This window comes from Toxorhynchites rutilus, chromosome 1, assembly GCF_029784135.1.
Source record: "Toxorhynchites rutilus septentrionalis strain SRP chromosome 1, ASM2978413v1, whole genome shotgun sequence".
Taxonomy (NCBI): Eukaryota; Metazoa; Arthropoda; class Insecta; order Diptera; family Culicidae; genus Toxorhynchites; species Toxorhynchites rutilus.
In genome coordinates this window covers 90026934-90044698 of record NC_073744.1, presented here as the reverse complement: position 1 = coordinate 90044698, position 17765 = coordinate 90026934, and the positions used below count along the sequence as shown (strand labels likewise).

At 40.8% G+C, this 17765-nt stretch overlaps 1 protein-coding gene across 10 annotated transcripts in view; it reads right to left on the bottom strand.

The window, feature by feature from the left end:
* Positions 1-501: 501 nt before the first annotated feature.
* The window catches only part of LOC129763178 (protein unc-13 homolog 4B), a 126432-nt gene continuing 109168 nt past the window's right edge, over positions 502-17765 (bottom strand). For 8 of the 10 annotated variants that reach the window (XM_055761991.1, XM_055761989.1, XM_055761990.1 and 5 more), the window contains 8 exons: positions 11108-11448; positions 10838-11045; positions 4551-5368; positions 3993-4491; positions 3406-3939; positions 1043-1485; positions 793-986; positions 502-721 (listed from right to left, as the gene is read on the bottom strand). In XM_055761991.1, the coding sequence (XP_055617966.1) occupies positions 630-721; positions 793-986; positions 1043-1485; positions 3406-3939; positions 3993-4491; positions 4551-5368; positions 10838-11045; positions 11108-11448 (3129 nt within the window). In that variant the 3' untranslated portion in view covers positions 502-629. Of the gene's footprint in view, positions 722-792; positions 987-1042; positions 1486-3405; positions 3940-3992; positions 4492-4550; positions 5369-10837; positions 11046-11107; positions 11449-11529; positions 11929-17765 lie in introns of all 10 variants that reach the window. The other 2 variants (XM_055761999.1, XM_055761998.1) reach the window with 1 other exon arrangement.

The window sequence follows — 17765 nt, the reverse complement described above, 5'->3', positions numbered from 1 at the left end:
GACGCATGTTAGGATGAATGTTCAATGAAGTGAACTTAGCGCCATATGTCATTAAACAACGTAAATAAATTCGCTCTCTTTGAAAAACAAACTACGGGTCGATTATTTGAATATAATTTATACCAAAATAATAAAATATCGATTAAAAACAGGAGATGGGGGTGAACCTTTGAGGTTATATATAGTTTTATGCCAAATTTGAGAAAAAATAGAAATCAAAATTATTTAATTTTTTTTGCATAGGGCCACCCTAATTGGTATTAAACATACGGTAATTGGTACCCTAGCGGTATCATATATAGTTTACGTCTTATTCTCATGCCTACCAATTTTTTGTGCATAATTTCTTGAAAATCGTTCGAGCCGTTTCGGAGGATATAGATCATCGGGCATTGTTATTACAAAGTGTCCGAAATATAATTCAGAACGGTATTTGCTTTGTAAAGGTTTGGGGATGTAATATGTTTGAATTATTACGGTCAAATGTTTGAAAAAAGGAAATTAAAACAATTTGAGGCATTTATTAAATGGATTTTAAAAAAGCATAAAAATATAAACAACAGCTCTGTTATATGAAAGACTAAATGAGGTTCATAAAAATCCTATTGCAGCAAATGTCAAGCAATGTTCTACTGTCCCATTTTCTGTCTTAGTTTCTTGATAAAATCCCTCGCTTGTTTATCCCCCTGACGATATTCTAGTGCCCGGATACTGTCTGTATCTGTTGAAAATAAAACGAAAAATTAAGTTTCAATAGGGTTTCCTAAAAAAAACTGTTTGAATAATACAAACCTAAACGAGTAGGACGGGTGAGCTTCAAATGCTTCTGTTCAATTTTGCCGGTTTCACTAGCAATGTTAGCGATATCGTTAAAGCTTAAGTAACATTCGGCTAAGTATTGATTGGACATTCCAAACAAATCCTTGTCTTTTACACTGAAGAGAATGATTGCATCCTTCACGGCACGCTGTTCCGGTGTAAACGAGCTGTAAATAATCCACTTGTTATGCAATAAATACACGATGAATCACAATGTGCTTACATGATAAATTTTTCATCGTACAGCGGAAATAACGTCTTTGAGTGACTTTGCGTACGCGGTTTAATAACACCCACGAATCGTTCCTCCGGAATGAAATGCACTCTCACAAACGAGTCGCACGATCCATTCGAGTCCATCGGTTTGAGGTTACGCGCGTTCATGATTTCTAGCTCAAGGATGTTATCTTTGAAGAAGCACTGAACCGCTAGCACTCCATACTCGCTGTCGTCCTGGGCTTCCTGTTCTTGTAGTCTATCGATGTAATACTGATGAATGAGATCGGTTGTTTCGTAACCATGTAGCTGCAGCAATCGCTCGATGTGCACCAGTGTTTCTTTATCGGACGCATGCTCCGATTCTTGATTTCGGGTGGTTTTGAAGTTGGCCACCATTATGTGCAGCGTATCGCGTAAATTGGCGAAGAAAGCTGGCGGACGACGTTTCTAATGGGTGGAAAAGAATAATCATAATCACTGTTGTGGACAACTCTATTTTGCCGCGTTTCGGATACTTTGGGCCTGATCACGAACATCACTGCCACGTACGCTGGCACGTCACGTACACCTCACTTAATCCTTTTGTGTCTATCATCATTGTGAAAGTGAAAGTGTGAAAGTGAAAAGTGTTCATTCCCGTTTATAAGAGACATGTTGGTTGCATAATGTCGGGTGTTTGAACGTTGTGTCGGTTGCATAATTTCGGACGTTTGAACTTTATGCAGGTAAAATCAATACAGCGTATGAGATAATATTCCATTTAATTAATCGTATGTTTTAGAATACAAGTTTGCGATTATACCTCGATGATTAGTTTGCTGAATAAAATGCTGGCTCAAAGATGGGGAGGAATACTTGGTTGCTCGGGAATAATGTAGTTGTTGAACATATAGGAATGTAATTTTACGCTAGAGATAAAACATGACTATTATGTTTAATAATCGAAATCTCGCATATTCTTGTACTTAGCTCTGTCTTACTCGTTTGAATAGTGAGAAATATTTAGAATCATTTTTTATGAACCGATTCTACAATTCTGATGAATAATAATATCTTCTATATCTCAGAACAAACCCGAATTTATCCACCTCACGTTCAGTATAATCTGAGCTACTCCCTTATGGGATTCTGAAGTTTAATCCTCTTATCCTTCCCATTCTCGTGTAATTTGATACACGGGACATAAGGTTTGATTTAATTAATTAAACAGAAACTGGTCAGCCCTTTTTTTAATATTCTTTCATTCAAAGTATGTCTTCAAAACAATACCGTTGAAAATATCTATAACGTAAAAAGTTATAACTATCGTCTCGATTCTGGTCCGCCAATTGTGAATATTTGAATTACAAAAACTAGCTCTGCAGTGTTGGAAAAACTTTACAGTTATTATTTTATATCAAACAAATCAATATTATACATATACAATGATAATGAACGTATTTGGGCCAGTGACCTCCATTGCCATTTTATTGTGTTGCAACTCTCTCTTAGTCTAATCCTAAAAATAGAAACAAAAAATTTTTGTTCATTCAGGACAATCGGAAATAGACCTTCGCCATGTTTCAATCGGTCTACGGGAGCTACATTTTTAGTCCTCAATTACATCCCATAGCGCATTTATCGAATCCAAATAAACAAATTTACGTCCTCTGGATACGTCAGAATTTCGTTCTAAAAAGGCCATTAGGCGGGTGAATTGCTGTTTGTTTATCTTTTGTTTCTTAAACAAGACAAGACAATATTCTAAATGTTAGCATAAAGCTAAATAAATACGAAATTAAACTTACTCCATTCCGCGTGACTAGCTTTCACCATCTAAAACACAAGTGACAAATATACCTGTTTTTCTCCGTGACATGACAGTATCGTGGTATTCATAATAACACCGAATTCATCAAAGTTGTCACGACGGATGAACTCATCTGGATTCTACACACACGGTGACAGCCGTAATAAGGTTGTCTACAATTCACTTCGTTTTCACCGTGAAGTGACGTTCGTGATCAGGCCCTATGTTCATCCGACGCAGCGTAGACCGCAGGGCTCGCACACGACAGCATGTCTGTCACTGAGCGATGCTGGAGATTCGCATACATGTATTTTAATGTGGTTGTCATTGGTTGTTGTTTACCTTTGTTATTGTTGTGGATCGAGTCAATTGTTGATCGCCTATCGTAAAATGTATCGTTTAGTCATGTCGTCAATAAAGTTTGTTTTTTATTATTTGTAACCGTGCGCGTTACGTATAATGATATTGTCCCAGTGTAAGTTCAAGGTCCCGCGGTACAAGAATCACCAAGTTATTTTTTCGATTATAACAAAAATAACAATAAAACTATCAAATTCAGCATCGATCGCAGTACTTACGTCAAGATTACTCTGAATGAGATCATATAATATGGTTGTTAGTTCACTCCAAATTGCGTCTAGCACACGCTCAAAGTTCGTCTCATTGAGCTCACTATTCAGCATTGCCAGCGATTCCTCCATATACATCATCAGACGATCCATCGAATTTGAGTCCTGTTGTAGTAGTTCGGCTCCTTCCACCAAAAATCTTCGCATGGCGGGAGCCATTTTCTTGGCCAACTTTTCTACCAAGTCTAAAATTTTGTTTCGTTCAGTATCAATGGCATTTTCGAGCACAGCCCGTAGTGTTTCGGCACAACGCTCTGCTTCGATGGGGCTTTGGACATCGCCCAGTTTCGCAATTATGTCATCTACTCCCAGTTCAGACGCAAAAGGCTTCAAACTTTGTCGAATGTAGTCGATATTGTTGATTGCAAGGCACCATTCTTGTGTAACTTCGAATTTTTTCTCGTAAATATGTTCGACCACTCCAAGATTTTCAACCCGTGTGGACATGCGATCGGCATAGAAAACACAGCATCGGCAGATGTCCTGTAATCACAGAATTATAAAGCGAAATCAATGCAAAAACAACATTAACTTACATCAACAATTTTAGCAACGAAAATGTAAGCTCCCTCTATATCGGGCCAAGCGAGTTGTTGCCAAAATATCTTAATTTGGTAGAATATCGCAAGAGTGTCTACGGCCGAGGAAGAATATTTTACTGTTTCATCCACTGGATGTAGTTTGTCCAGCTCGATAGCTTTGTGAATTCTGGTCAATGCTTTGTAGACTGAAATATCCAACCAATGTGTCACCCCTCCCGTGAACCATCGATGATATTCGTCAATTGCGAAGTTGGATTCTCCAGGACTCAGAGCCGGCCCGAGGGTGGAAAATCGTTTCAAGACAAGGTACAACTCGAATAGAGTCGTGCCCATATTTATGTCTTCGAACTCAATAAATCCATTTCCGCTTGCTTCCGGGATATCAATCCGTTTCAAACTGCGACAAATTTCTTCCACGGTAGGTTTAATCAGTTCTGCCAACTTTAACTCGTAAGTAATATATAACTCTTTGGTATACTGGAAGCGAACAATCCTGGAACGATGAAAATTTTACGTTAGACGAATAATTGTATTCTTCAGACTGTTACTTACTCTTGGAAAAGTTTATCGTAGTATTCAATGGAACGTTGAATATCGGATCGTACCAGTTGGATTATTTTGATTAAATTCTGTAAACGATCCTCATCTAATCCGGATTGTGTGAAATGACATTCTTTTATGCCATTCAGCCAATTCTCGGCTCCAGACACAACGGCGCTATTCAACGCCTCTCGAATGTCCCAGCTCGGTTCATTGCCGTTCGCCCGCCGAATCCAGGCATATTGTTGAACTGGAAAAAGGTCTGTCTCATCGGGCGGCGTCAGCATTGATATCTTGGCAAGGATATTCAGCACATCAGTCAACATTTTGATCACCATCTTATCACCAGCAGTCTTTTTGCGCAATTTACGAATCACCGAAAAGAGTGAAGGAAGCAGCTTTTTTGTGGCCTCCCAGAATAGTTTCAGCTCTTCGTCCGAGGCCGATTTCGTTTGTATAGGCCGTATGATTTTCTCCAACAGCGAATCGAATAAACTGAATGCCAGATGGTGATCTAGGTGAATGGCACTGTACACAGACCACTGGATAAATGCAACCGCAGTTGCCGGCAGACTACTTTGGGCAGAGTGCTGAGTCAGCACAGACTCACCCTGTGGAGTAAATTTACCCGACCACCAGTACTGTGCTACCTTGGAGGTTTCAAGCTCGTGCAGGAGAAGTATTCTCAACAAATGTCGGTGCTCTTGTGCTGCCACCTGGTTGTTTTTCTGTGAACTAAAGTTCAGTCTTATCCTTATGGTCCCTTGGCGCTTAAGTTTATTCTTTTTATCCAGGTTGTACCACATCACCAAACCTGATGCTGGAATAGACTGTAAAAAAATAAAAAAAATATATATAAATAATAAAATAAAGCCACATACATTCAAAATAGTGTGCCGTCACGGTCAATTGGACCTTCGCTGTTCGAAAAGTGGTGTCAACCGATGCCGAATCCGCCGAGAAGCGGGAACATATTCTAACCAACTAAAGCTTACCGATTCCATGAAAAGGAAACCGAACGCATTGCCATGAGTCGGGATGCTAAGTTTGTGGAAGACGTGAGCTTGGACAAGAGAATGCCGACGTATTCCGATGAACGGAGTATGGGAGAATCGACAGAGGAGTCACCGAAGCCTGATAAGAAGCCGGAAAAAGGACGAAGAGAATTTGGATATGAAGAGTCAGCTGAGCCCGAAGGGGACCAGTTGAATGGAGCGGAAGTCGAACGTCGAAAGTCGAAGTTATATTCACCCATATTCCGGAGCCCGAACTAGTTCAGGAATTTCATCTCGATCTCGGTCGGATTACAGAGTGTAACATTGTGCTAATTTCGAACCCGATTCGCACCCTTCCGGGATAAGGGTGATTATCAGCGAGATTTAACAATTACGTACTCAGACATGAGAAGGCTACAAGAAACTACGACGCGCAAAGAGAAAAATGACTGGATGAAAGGGATACAAAAATGCAAATCTCTCATTTTCAACAACACTTGGAGATCCTCCGGATGGTTTCAATGTCATAGACTGCAAATGGATTTATAAGGAAAATTTGAATGCAGCCGGAAATGTCGATCGTTCCAAAACCAGGCTTAGACCAATTATTTGGCCAACGCTCCGGTTGGGACTACGAGTTCTTGTTGTTCAGCAGTCTACATTTCGTCGTTTTCTTACCATAGCCGGATACCAGAAGTTGCAGGTTAGACATTTGATATCAAGTACGCGTACCTGTACGGAATGCTAGAGAAAGTGATTTATATTTACAATATGTTCCCGACATACGTAATCCTACGTCAAAAACGAGCGAGACGGGATGTGCGCACAGAAATAGCGAGACGGAAACAGCGAGGTGGGAAGTCTGTAGATGCATGTTGGGAGCGAGATTCACATGATCAGTGGCGTAGTGTACGGGGGGTGAGGGGGCCGCTCCGGGTGATAACACCCCACTGAGGGTGACACCCACGACCACGCTCAAGTATCGAAAATAACTTCAATATTTTATTCAAGGATGTAGACCACTTTTTGAACTTATGTTCACATGTTTTCACTGAAAATTCACAGTGTGTGACATCTTTCGGAACTGTTAGAGCTGTTTACACGTTTTACACGTTTTTAGTAGTTTCAATTCGTTTCTGGAATGTGCCTCTGAGCCATATAGATGTAACGGTAAAAAAGTTGTCGCAAACTCAATGGAATGTTCATTATGATACTGCGAAACAAATTTTTGCGAGCTTCGATGAGGTGTTCACGGCCATCGAAGTTTTGTGCAATGAGGAGGCGATCTGGCGTAGTGGTAACATCCATACCTCTCACGCAGAGATCACGAGTTCAATTCTCACTCCCGACATTCTTCCAAAAATGGAAGTAAAAGTGACGAACCAGCCGAAATGAGCTGAAAATCACTATAATAGAGAAAAAAAAAAAAAAAAAAAAAAGTTTTGTGCAATCTTTCGAGTGCTTGAGTACTATGTCAAGTCGTACCTCCATCCAGTAATTTATTATTTCACGCTGCACGCTGATGCACTACATGAAGTAGATCTTGCACAGAACTATTTGAAAATCAAAGAATTATCTCTGAATAACGTTGTGACCAGACTCAATGCACTGTAAATTTTCCTTACTGCTAAAATGAACAATCAAATCGAGAAGGCCATTCAAAAGGCTCAATTAAAATCTAACGATTACGAATTTGCTGCTAATAGGAGAATTAGTCTCAAGATGAGCTAGCTAGGCGAAAAACTTTCCGGACCCGGATTAACAACGGGGATAGAAAAAAGGCAGGAATGTTGGAGTGCATTTATCATTTCCGTCCGGAGTTACAAAAGCGATCAGAATTATCCAAAGGAGTAGTTGAAATTTTTGAATCAATTCAAGCTTGGTACATGTTATTAGCTCCCGTGGCCGAGTGGTTAGCGTCATAACTAACATGCCGGGGGTTCGGGTTCGATTCCCGTTCTGGTCGGGGGAATTTTTCGTCAAAGAAATTTCCTCCGACTTGCACTGTGATCACGCGTATTCTAGAGCTTGCCACTCAGAATGCATTCAAGGCGTGTTATTTGGCATAGAAATCTCAACTAAGTACTAATAAAAATGACGCAAGTAATACTACGTTGAGACGGCGAAGTTCCTCTAGGAACGTTAGTGCCATTGAAGAAGAAGAAGAAGACATGTTATTAGCATTTGACTGCAAACTGAGAATGTTTCTATGACGAAATTTCTATAGACGACGAGTTTTTGCTGAGTGAGCCGTCTTGAAATTGGAGATACGTAGAAGCAAATCAAACTGCTATAGGGAGCAGTGTCGAAACGTCGACGGAAATCCTTGGGGTGGAGCATATTGAATTGTGATGTCGAAACTCCGTGGTTCAACGACTCCCATGGAATTATGTCTGGAAAAACTACAGGTCATCATGAATGGACTCTTTCCGCAACACGACTCACTGACGTGCCACCCAAACTGTACGGTGAGGAAGAAACCGAGAACGCACAAGTCACCAACAAAGAATTCATCGCGGTGGCAAAACGTTTAAAGGTGAAAAAAGCACCCGGTCCCGACGGAATCCCCAACGAGGTCTTGAAATCGGCGATCCGTGCTTTCCCCGACATGTTCAGGATGGTGCTGCAGAAATGCCTGGATGACAGTCTCTTCCCTGCGAAATAGAAGATCCAAAAGTTGGTGCTCCTTCCGAAACCAGGAAAGCCACCTGGAGATCCAGCATCGTATAGGCCTATTTGTTTGCTGGATACTTTAGGAAAGCTCTTGGAGAGGGTCATTCTCAACAAACTGGTGAAATGCACGGAGGGTGATAATGGTTTGTCGAAAATGCAGTTCGGGTTCCAGAAAGGAAAGTCGACAGTGGACGCTATTCGAACAGTTATCGGGAAAGCTCAGGTCTCGCTTAAACAAAAACGAAGAGGTGATCGTTACTGCGCGGTGATTTTGATCGATGTAAAGAACGCATACAATAGTGCCAGCTGGGAGGTTATCCTTGGCTACCCGTACGGGATACTGAGGAGTTACTTCCTGAATCGGATCCAAGTATACAACACAGACAGGGGTCAGATACTGAAGAACATCTCGGCGGGAGTTCCACAAGGTCTAACGCTTTGAAACACGATGTACGACGGTGTACTTAGGCTGAAGTTACCCAAAGGTGTGGAGGTCGTGAGCTTCACAGACAACATCGAAGTGAAATACCTCGGAGTTATGATCGACGACGGGCTAAACTTCGACCAGCACGTCGCCTATGCATGCGGGAAGGCGGCAAAAGCCATCAACGCGGCGAGGATCATGCCAAATAGCTTTGGTCCAAGCAGCAGCAAGAGGCGCCTCTTGGCAAGCATATATTCGTCAATTCTGAGGTACGGTGGCCCTGCCTGGTTGGCGGGCTTTGTTTAACAAAAGAGGTGGGCACTTAAGTTCGTTCGCCTTCCTCTCATACACCGATCACCGTATACAGTTTATCTGAACTGTATGCATAGTTCAGCCAGCGGTCAGTTCGTTCTGAACTGCATACACAGTCCCGCCAGTGGTCATCGTACACAGCTCGTTCTGAACTGTGTACAAAGTTAATATGAACTGTTGCCCAGTAAAAATGAACGACCGTTCGTGTGCTCTTTTTGGTGAACTAGTTCTTTTGAGCAGTTCATGAACGGTTTGCTCATCTCTACTTTGTTCTACAGGCATTTTCTTGAAAATACCTCTCAAACGTTATGAAAGACATTTCCTTAAAACTTTTTTATCATAATGGATGACCCCTTTGTGTCTTCGTGTTAACGAACCTTTAAAACATTTTTATTATGGTGATGTACACGAACGAGCAACCCTTAATAATCATTGAAAATTACTACCGAAATTCGGAGTCGATGGTTGCAACTTTAAGAGCACTTACTCCAATTTCCGGCCGTAATATTCGTCCCAGGCGGCAGGCTGTGCATAGTTTAGTGACCAATTTGAGTCTAGATTTTTGCTGTTGGATGTTACCGTACCAGCGAGGGACAACGAAAGTATCGCAGCCGCAAGTAAATCCATCCGAAATTTTCCAAATCAGTCACACGGCGTTCTTATGAATTGGACTTCTCACGAACCTCATTATGGCGTATTTTGCAAAAAGATCTACATCCTTAAAAGATCAAATCGATTAAAAAAATAAAGCCATTTGACCATATGAAGCGCTGAAACTTCTCTCAGTGGACTCTAGAAGAAAATGATGATTCTCATCACAAAATCATCATGATGATGCTCATGCTAAATGAGTATATTGCCTCCAACAAAAAATATTTTTTTCACTGCACTTGGAATATTATTTCAACACTTTACTTAGCCAAAAGCTTCTAAAGGTATCTGGAAATACTTCAATTTTTTGTACGATATTAATCCAACAAAACCACGATTTTAGATCGTCGGCAGAAAACGCTGTTTAAATTCATTGAAAATTCAACAAGTTGAAATGTTTTTCACTATAAACGTACTATTTAGGATCTACTGTATAAGATCATGCATTTTTTCAATATAAAAAAATGGTGTATTTGATGAAAAATTCAAATTTTAATTTTTCTTTGAAACTCTATAAAAAAACAGGAGTTTTCGCTGCACTAGAAATATTGTGAAACGCTAAAATAATCGGTATCGTTGCATTATGGCGGGTTTACATTAGGGCGATCTATAGCTATAGATGGATTTATTCACGTGAAAATAGGTGTAAACGGGTGAGAATAAATATGATACACTTATTCGAGGTATATATAACTTGAATAAATTCAGCATATGTAAACGCTTGTGAATTTCTCACTGGCGTTAGAGGCGAATGAACTGAAAAGTTTAAAGCCTCTTTAATCCAACATCATCATCATCATCACTGGTGAGATATCACTAATGTTGGATGCAGTTCTACTTCAGGTGAATAAATGCACCGAAAATATGAATTTATTCATTATAGAAGTTCACGCTAGTGTAAACGGTTGATGCGATTTCTATAAATCTCATCATATTTCTTTACGTGAATATATCACTAGTCTAAACCCACCCTTAGAAATATTGTTTTGATTTTTGCATAACCAAAGGCAAGTGAATTTACAAGGCAGTGTTTTTGGGGTTAATGGGCCGTGGCAACTATATTGCCACCATTTTTTTCAACTGATTCAATAGATTTTTTTTTCAAAGGTAAATACGTGTTATAACTCATGTAAGGATTATGTTCACTGAAGTTGGAGTCGATTCGTTGCCTAGTTTCCATGGCCGTAGAAAAGGATAATAGAAGACCCGTTATAAACATTTACGAATCATTTTCAATGTCTTACCTTCAACGGTATGCTGGCACGTCCAATCAGCTCATTGTCGTGCTTGCCAGTTGATGCAGTGACCGCTATTTCCTTCATAAGCTTTCTCAGTCCTCGAACACCTTTCACGTCGAAAACTTTGTTCATCTTCTCCTTAACCGTCTCCGCCGGGTCGAAATCCCACACCTCTACAATCAGGTTAGCATCGTTTGCATTTTCATCAATCGGCCTGCGAAATATATTTCATTCAACAGTTTATATGAGAAAATGTAGATACGAGGGAAATCCTACAGTGAAAAATGTTCCTCCCAAAGAGGATCGAGCGTTGCCGATTTAACCGAGGTATTGTATCGATGCGTTGGATTTGAAGCGATGAACATTGTCACGAAGGGGTCTGAAAGGCCATTTGAGTCTTTCGGTTCAAGCTCCTTAGCCTCGATTACTTCCACGTTCAGACATATCTCCGGCGGTTCCTTGCTTCGTGCTGCTTCCAGGATTTGCTCATGTGTTTCATTCGATATTTTAAATGCTTCCTGAACATAGTGGATGAGACTTTCCTCGCACAATTCTTCGTTCTCACAGCCAATGTTATTGAGGATTTCGAACAAAATCTCCTCATAGAGCTCCTCGATCTGTTACAATGATGCAGAATATATAATAAGTAAGGTGATAGAACTGACGAGAAGGTGAGAAAATTTGGAACCATTAATTACAGTCATTGAGTGGACCATCATGGTTGCTTGGCGTTCCATAACATCTTTTCGTACACCCCGGAACTGGTTTCGCATGAGATTACCGCAACGGTTAACCACAGGTACTGGCAATAAATTGTACATACCATTTGCTGGCTGACTTTTTGCCCGACCATATACACTATCTGTTCGTGCTACGGATTTGGATCGTTTCTCGGAACGGAACGATTTGGACAATCGTAGTGAACCAAATTTGAGAAAACAAAAATGGTCACTATTTTGCCTTTCCCGGGCAAATACCCGTGGCAGTGAAAAAGTACTCATGTTTCTAGCTTTAAAGTTTCACTTTCCTTCGCAATACCGTCGTTAGCAATTGCGGCCTAATTACTCAACATGCATCGCATGATGATTGCCTTGGATCTACAAAATCGAAAAATAGGTTTGTATAAAATTATTTTTTTAAATTTAGGATAGATCCTTTCGAAAATAGATGTGCGTGGTATTCGATTGGTTGAAATATTGCACCGCTGATACGAATTAAGTATCATTTTTCAACGAATTGATGATGGTTGGAATGAGTTCAAAAAAAAAATAAACACGATAACTACAATAAAGTGGGGGCAAATTTATGTTAACGCCGTCAATCTATACCGCAATGCCGGCAACATTATGAAGAGAAAATGAAACGTACAGAGAACAGATTGTATTCAATGTTAGTCTGCACATAATACCCCCGAATAAAGATGCATTAATGTAAATTGTCTCGCGAGTTAAAACGTTTTTCGTATTTCCCTTTGACACAATCACGTAATTCGAAATCGTATCAGAAATTCCGCTGGCCTGTTGGGTTGTCTAGTGTGTTCTTACGGTCCACTCTGTTGTCCCACAATAACACCATCGCTGAGGTTATCCGTAGAGGTTTAGGAGATCCCACTACACCCAATTCTCGTTTCGAATGGATTCTATCCGAATGTATTATCTGGCACGATTCAAAATAACATAGTTTTCAAGAACGTATGCAATGAGTGCTTTTTACTCCAGCATGTATGAAGAATTATAAAAAAGTCCTGAATGTATGCAATACGCACAAATTCTTGTCTTGCATGGTATGTATCCTCTACAGGGCCCGAAATCTTCGAAGATGAAAAATGAATATAGACTATTCCCTCAGTCACTTCGCTTCGACTAGCACCATTTCGGCGTTCGCCGTCAACATAATTTGTATTGACTAGAAAATGAATTGACTAGCTTTGAGAGTGATGAGAGTGAGAGTGACTGATGAACTAGTCTAGTCAGTGTTTATTCTAACTGACACGATTAATGAATACAAATGTGCCTCTTCATTCAACTAACTTCAATCCACATTCCTACCCCCCTAGGAACGAAATTGTTACCCGTGTACGCAATCTTATTTGTACGTCCATATAAAAAGGAACAAAAACTTGATTTCTGATGCAAAAAGGTAGTTACACCGTTAATGAACTGTTTATTGTCTACCCATCGTGAACTCGAATCAACGAACTTAGACAGTTATCAGGCATGCTATAAAGGTTCTCGCGTTAGCATTAGTAAATAGCGTGTAAAATAGCGCACACACAATGCACGCTATTTTAAACGTTCGAGTAATTTTCGTGTACGATACAAAAAATCTAGCGTATGTCAAACCACGTTGAACTCAAACATCGATACATGCATACGTGGTTCATGAGAGAGAGAGGAACGAATTCGTTTTGGAGGAAGTCACTTCAAAATGCAATGAAAATAATTTGACGGGGAAGATTGAAATGAGATAGTCGAGTCGTAGAGGTGGAAAACGACTATACGCCCGACTGACTGTTTAGCCGTTTTGGCGGAGAAACTGCGTGAAGAAGCCAAAAGTCATTTCCAACTGAATACAGAGGGGAATTTCCCCATAGTCAGCTGACTATCCTCAGGCGCAAAAATGGTTCGAGGATGCTGTTTGCAGAAGTTATGAGCAGGTTATGAGCATAAAAGTTAAATAACATGCCTACCTTACGAAAAATAAGGCAACTTGAATGAAAATTAAAAAAAAATACATGACATCAGCGCATTATTTTCGGAACCGACAAGTACAAATCTTAGTATGTCTTGATTTAGTTCACATATGTAAAATACACCAAAGTTTGTCTGTATCAATACTTGTTGAATTATAAAATTAATCTTCATTAAAGTATTAATAACTTTTTCTTTGAGCTGCCGGCGTCGTAGTGATCATATCCCAAAACGCAGGATCCAAGCTTCATGGAACCAGGCGGATCCGTGGGTTGCGAATGGCGAAAAGTACCCCTAGATATGGGGGTTTAGTGTGAATAGCACCCTCGGGTGTAATAAGCACTTCCGGAAAAGCAGCAGGTGGGATGCGTAGTGGGCTCTACAAAATCGCGCCCAAGCACAGGCTGCGCTTATCAAGTGGGAACCTATCAACGAGAGGAACATCATTGCCAGATTCAGAACACGGGTTCGGAACCTAACCATGATCCAATGTTATGCGCCAACCGATACTGCCGAGCTACAGGACAAGGAGAACTTTTACAGTCAATTGAATGCCATCGTGGATAAGGTTCCAAATGGTGACATCAAGATCTACACCGGCGACTTCAACGCGAAGACACGTCCGGACAGTAAATCAGGAAAATCTGTGGGACTCCTTGAGACGAAAAGGAGTCCCAGATAAAATCGTTAACCTCATCGAAGCGAGGCTTTCACGTGCAGAGTCCTGCATAACGAAGCCTTGTCCAACCCGATCCGGGTAGTTGCCGGTGTGAAACAAGGATGTATACTATCATCGCTACTGTTCTTCATCGTAATTGACGAGATCATGGTGTATACAATTGACCACGTAACGAACCGTGGGCTGCTTTGGCAGCCTGTTACTATGGAGCATTTGAACGACTTCGAGCTGACTGATGACATTATACTACTAGCACAACTGTACTCCGATATGCAGAGTAAGCTGTATGACCTTGCCGAACGCTCTGCGGTAGGTCTCAAAAACAACGTCAACAAGACCAAATCATTGGATATAAACAATCGACACAACATACAGTAGCGTAGTAAGTAGTGGAGAACGTAGGAAGCTTTCAATATCTTGGCAGCCAGATAGCGTCGGATGGCGGTTCCAAGATCGACATACGTACACGGATCAAGAAGGCGAGTGTTGCTTTTGCGAGTTAACGAAATGTGTGGAAATCCAACCAGATAAGTTTTTGCACCAAAATCCGAATCTTCAATTCAAACGTGAAATTCGTGCTGTTGTACACCAGCGAGAAGTGGTGTGAATCAGCGGAGAACACCCAGAAGCTGCAGGTCTTCGTCAACCAATGCCTGCGGTACATAATTCGTGCCTGGTGGCTTCACAACTGGCTTTCGAACGTCGAGCTCCATCGTCGGTGTTACCAGAAGCCGAAATCAACTGAGATTCGAGAACGCTAGTGGAAGTGGGTCGGTCACACACTACGAAAAGGGCGGGAACGAAGTTTGCAAACAAGCGCTGGATTGGAATCCGGTAAGACATCGCAACATAGGCAAACCCAGGGACTCGTGGCGACGCAGCCTCAACAAGGAAGTCAAGGAAGTCGACGCGAATCCGACCTGGGCCTCGGTTAAGGCCAAAGCGAGCTGCCGCGCAGGATGCAGATCTTTCACTCTGCCCTCTGCAACACTAGGGGTACGCAGGATTCGTGAGTGAGTTTGAAATTATGCTTAGGTATGGGTTGAATGGTCGAAAATCTAAATTCCATCGGGCGATCATTAGAAATTAAAGTTTTTTTGTTTGCTCGAAAATACCGTTGCTAGTTAAAATCAATATAGGTCGTTTGTGAAAATTCTCTCAGCTCCGGGACGAATTCGCAATATCCTACGTGAGCAAACCGTGTGCATAAGAAATCATAGAACATCATCTGCATACGGTGTACTGTCTGATGTGATTTTTCGGAATAGTTTGAGTATTGTAAAAAAACTTTGACAAAGCAATGGTACTCTTCAATCTACTATTCAATGTGGGAAGAGTGCGTTTCAATACGACGGTGGCTGAGTTTTCGGATGTCTATATCCGACTGAAACACGAAGCAGGGATGCTTGGGCCTCAATCGGGCGATCAATGCGCCTAAAACTAAAGAAAGGTTTTGAACGCAACAGAGGGCTTCTTGGTAGTAATATTGTAATCGACGGCGACAAGCTCAACATAATTGAGGCTTATGTTTATAGGAAAATTATTTATGGAAAAGATGGATGAACCACGAACTGGCATCAAATCCGATGGAGAACAAGAGCAGGAGCTCACCGAGCAAGGTAGTCATATCAGGTTGGTCAACCCCAGAGTAGGGGAAATCAGGATGAAACCAAAACTATGGGTAAAACCGACACCCCCCGATTTTTTCCAGTTAGCACATCTCCCGTGGATGCTCACAAGCTGCAATCAAACCTCTCGTGTTTACTCCGGACAAGGAGCAGAAATTTGTCCATCACCTGCTTGATCTTCAAAACTGTCTGGCTTTTGAAGTGGCCAGACACGAACAACGTGAAATATCCTTTCAATACGTATATAATCGTTCTGGCTGAGATTTCTAGACCAGAATCCGAATCATTCGCTCCGCAATCCTAATACTGCATCAGCAGCGGGAGCTATGGGGTTTAATAAGCTCTCAGTAATCAGTAATTAGCCAGACAAGGTGTCGATCTCGATCCCATTTATTTCACCCAAAAACATCAATTTTGACGTAGGACTACGTCTTTCATTTCTATACCGGGGTGTAAAATCAAAGTTTCGAAAACGAAAGCGTTACGCCGGAGACCGAGATTTTGAGCGTTAATAGCTCCTAAACAACTGAACGAAATGGTATGATAAACACTTCATTCGAAAGATAAAATGTCTACGCGTTATATACTTGTTACTTTTTGATCCAAAAACTTGTTTCAATAGTCTTAAAATTGCTTTCAAAACAGGCTATTGAAATCACCAATCGGTATATAAGCGAGCGGCGCTCGGAAATCCACTCACTTCTAATTGAACAGCGATTGGAGCATGTTGTCGCTGTTGCGGTGAAGCTCTTTATTTATCATGAAAGCGCGGATGAACGGTGTCACCAAGAGCCTGTTTGTGCACCCTAGGCCAGAAGGGAATCTATCAGGAGGAGAGTGATGCCACAAACGATTCCCTGGGAAGACATCGCTACACACACATACACGCGCGGCTATTAACAGGTGTTTATCGAGTTGGCATTAACCACTGGTGGGCTTCCAGTATCGAGGAAAATGTGGAAATATCTAATCGTTACTGAAAATAATCTGCCAATTCCTTTGGGAATTTTCAAAATATATTCATGTGAAAGAGTTTAATTGAATGTTTTCTATCCATGTTACACTGTGACCAAATATGTTTCAATCAAGTGCTATTAACAGGTGGTTATCGAGTTGGCATTAACCACTGGTGGGCTTCCAGTATCGAGGAAAATGTGGAAATAACTAATCGTTACTGAAAATAATCTGCCAGTTCCTCTGGGAATTTTCAAAATATATTCATGTGAAAGAGTTTAATTGAATGTTTTCTATCCATGTAACACTGTGACCAAATATGTTTCAATCAAGTGCTATTAACAGGTGGTTATCGAGTTGGTATTAACCACTGGTGGGCTTCCAGTATCGAGGAAAATGTGGAAATAACTAATCGTTACTGAAAATAATCTGCCAGTTCCTTTGGGAATTTTCAAAATATATTCATGTGAAAGAGTTTAATTGAATGTTTTCTATCCATGTAACACTGTGACCAAATATGTTTCAATCAAGTGCTATTAACAGGTGGTTATCGAGTTGGCATTAACCACTGGTGGGCTTCCAGTATCGAGGAAAATGTGGAAATATCTAATCGTTACTGAAAATAATCTGCCAGTTCCTTTGGGAATTTTCAAAATATATTCATGTTAAAGAGTTTATTTGAATGTTTTCTTTCCATGTAACACTGTGATCAAATACATTTGGTTTTGTGGTTTTTCAATCAATCGCAATTAACAGGATAGCTTCAGAAGATTATTCTTCCCCATCAGTAGGATATTTCCGTATCCAATATTGTATGCGCCCGCAATCGATTACTGCTCAGTCGCCGAAAGTTCCGAGCTCAGAGAGTTCATTCCCCTCTAGTTTGCCTTCCAAATTGCCATCGTAAACCACACCTTCTCTCGATTCAATCACACACAAAAAGCATACTTAAGCGATATTCTGGTGGTGAGACACATTCATTT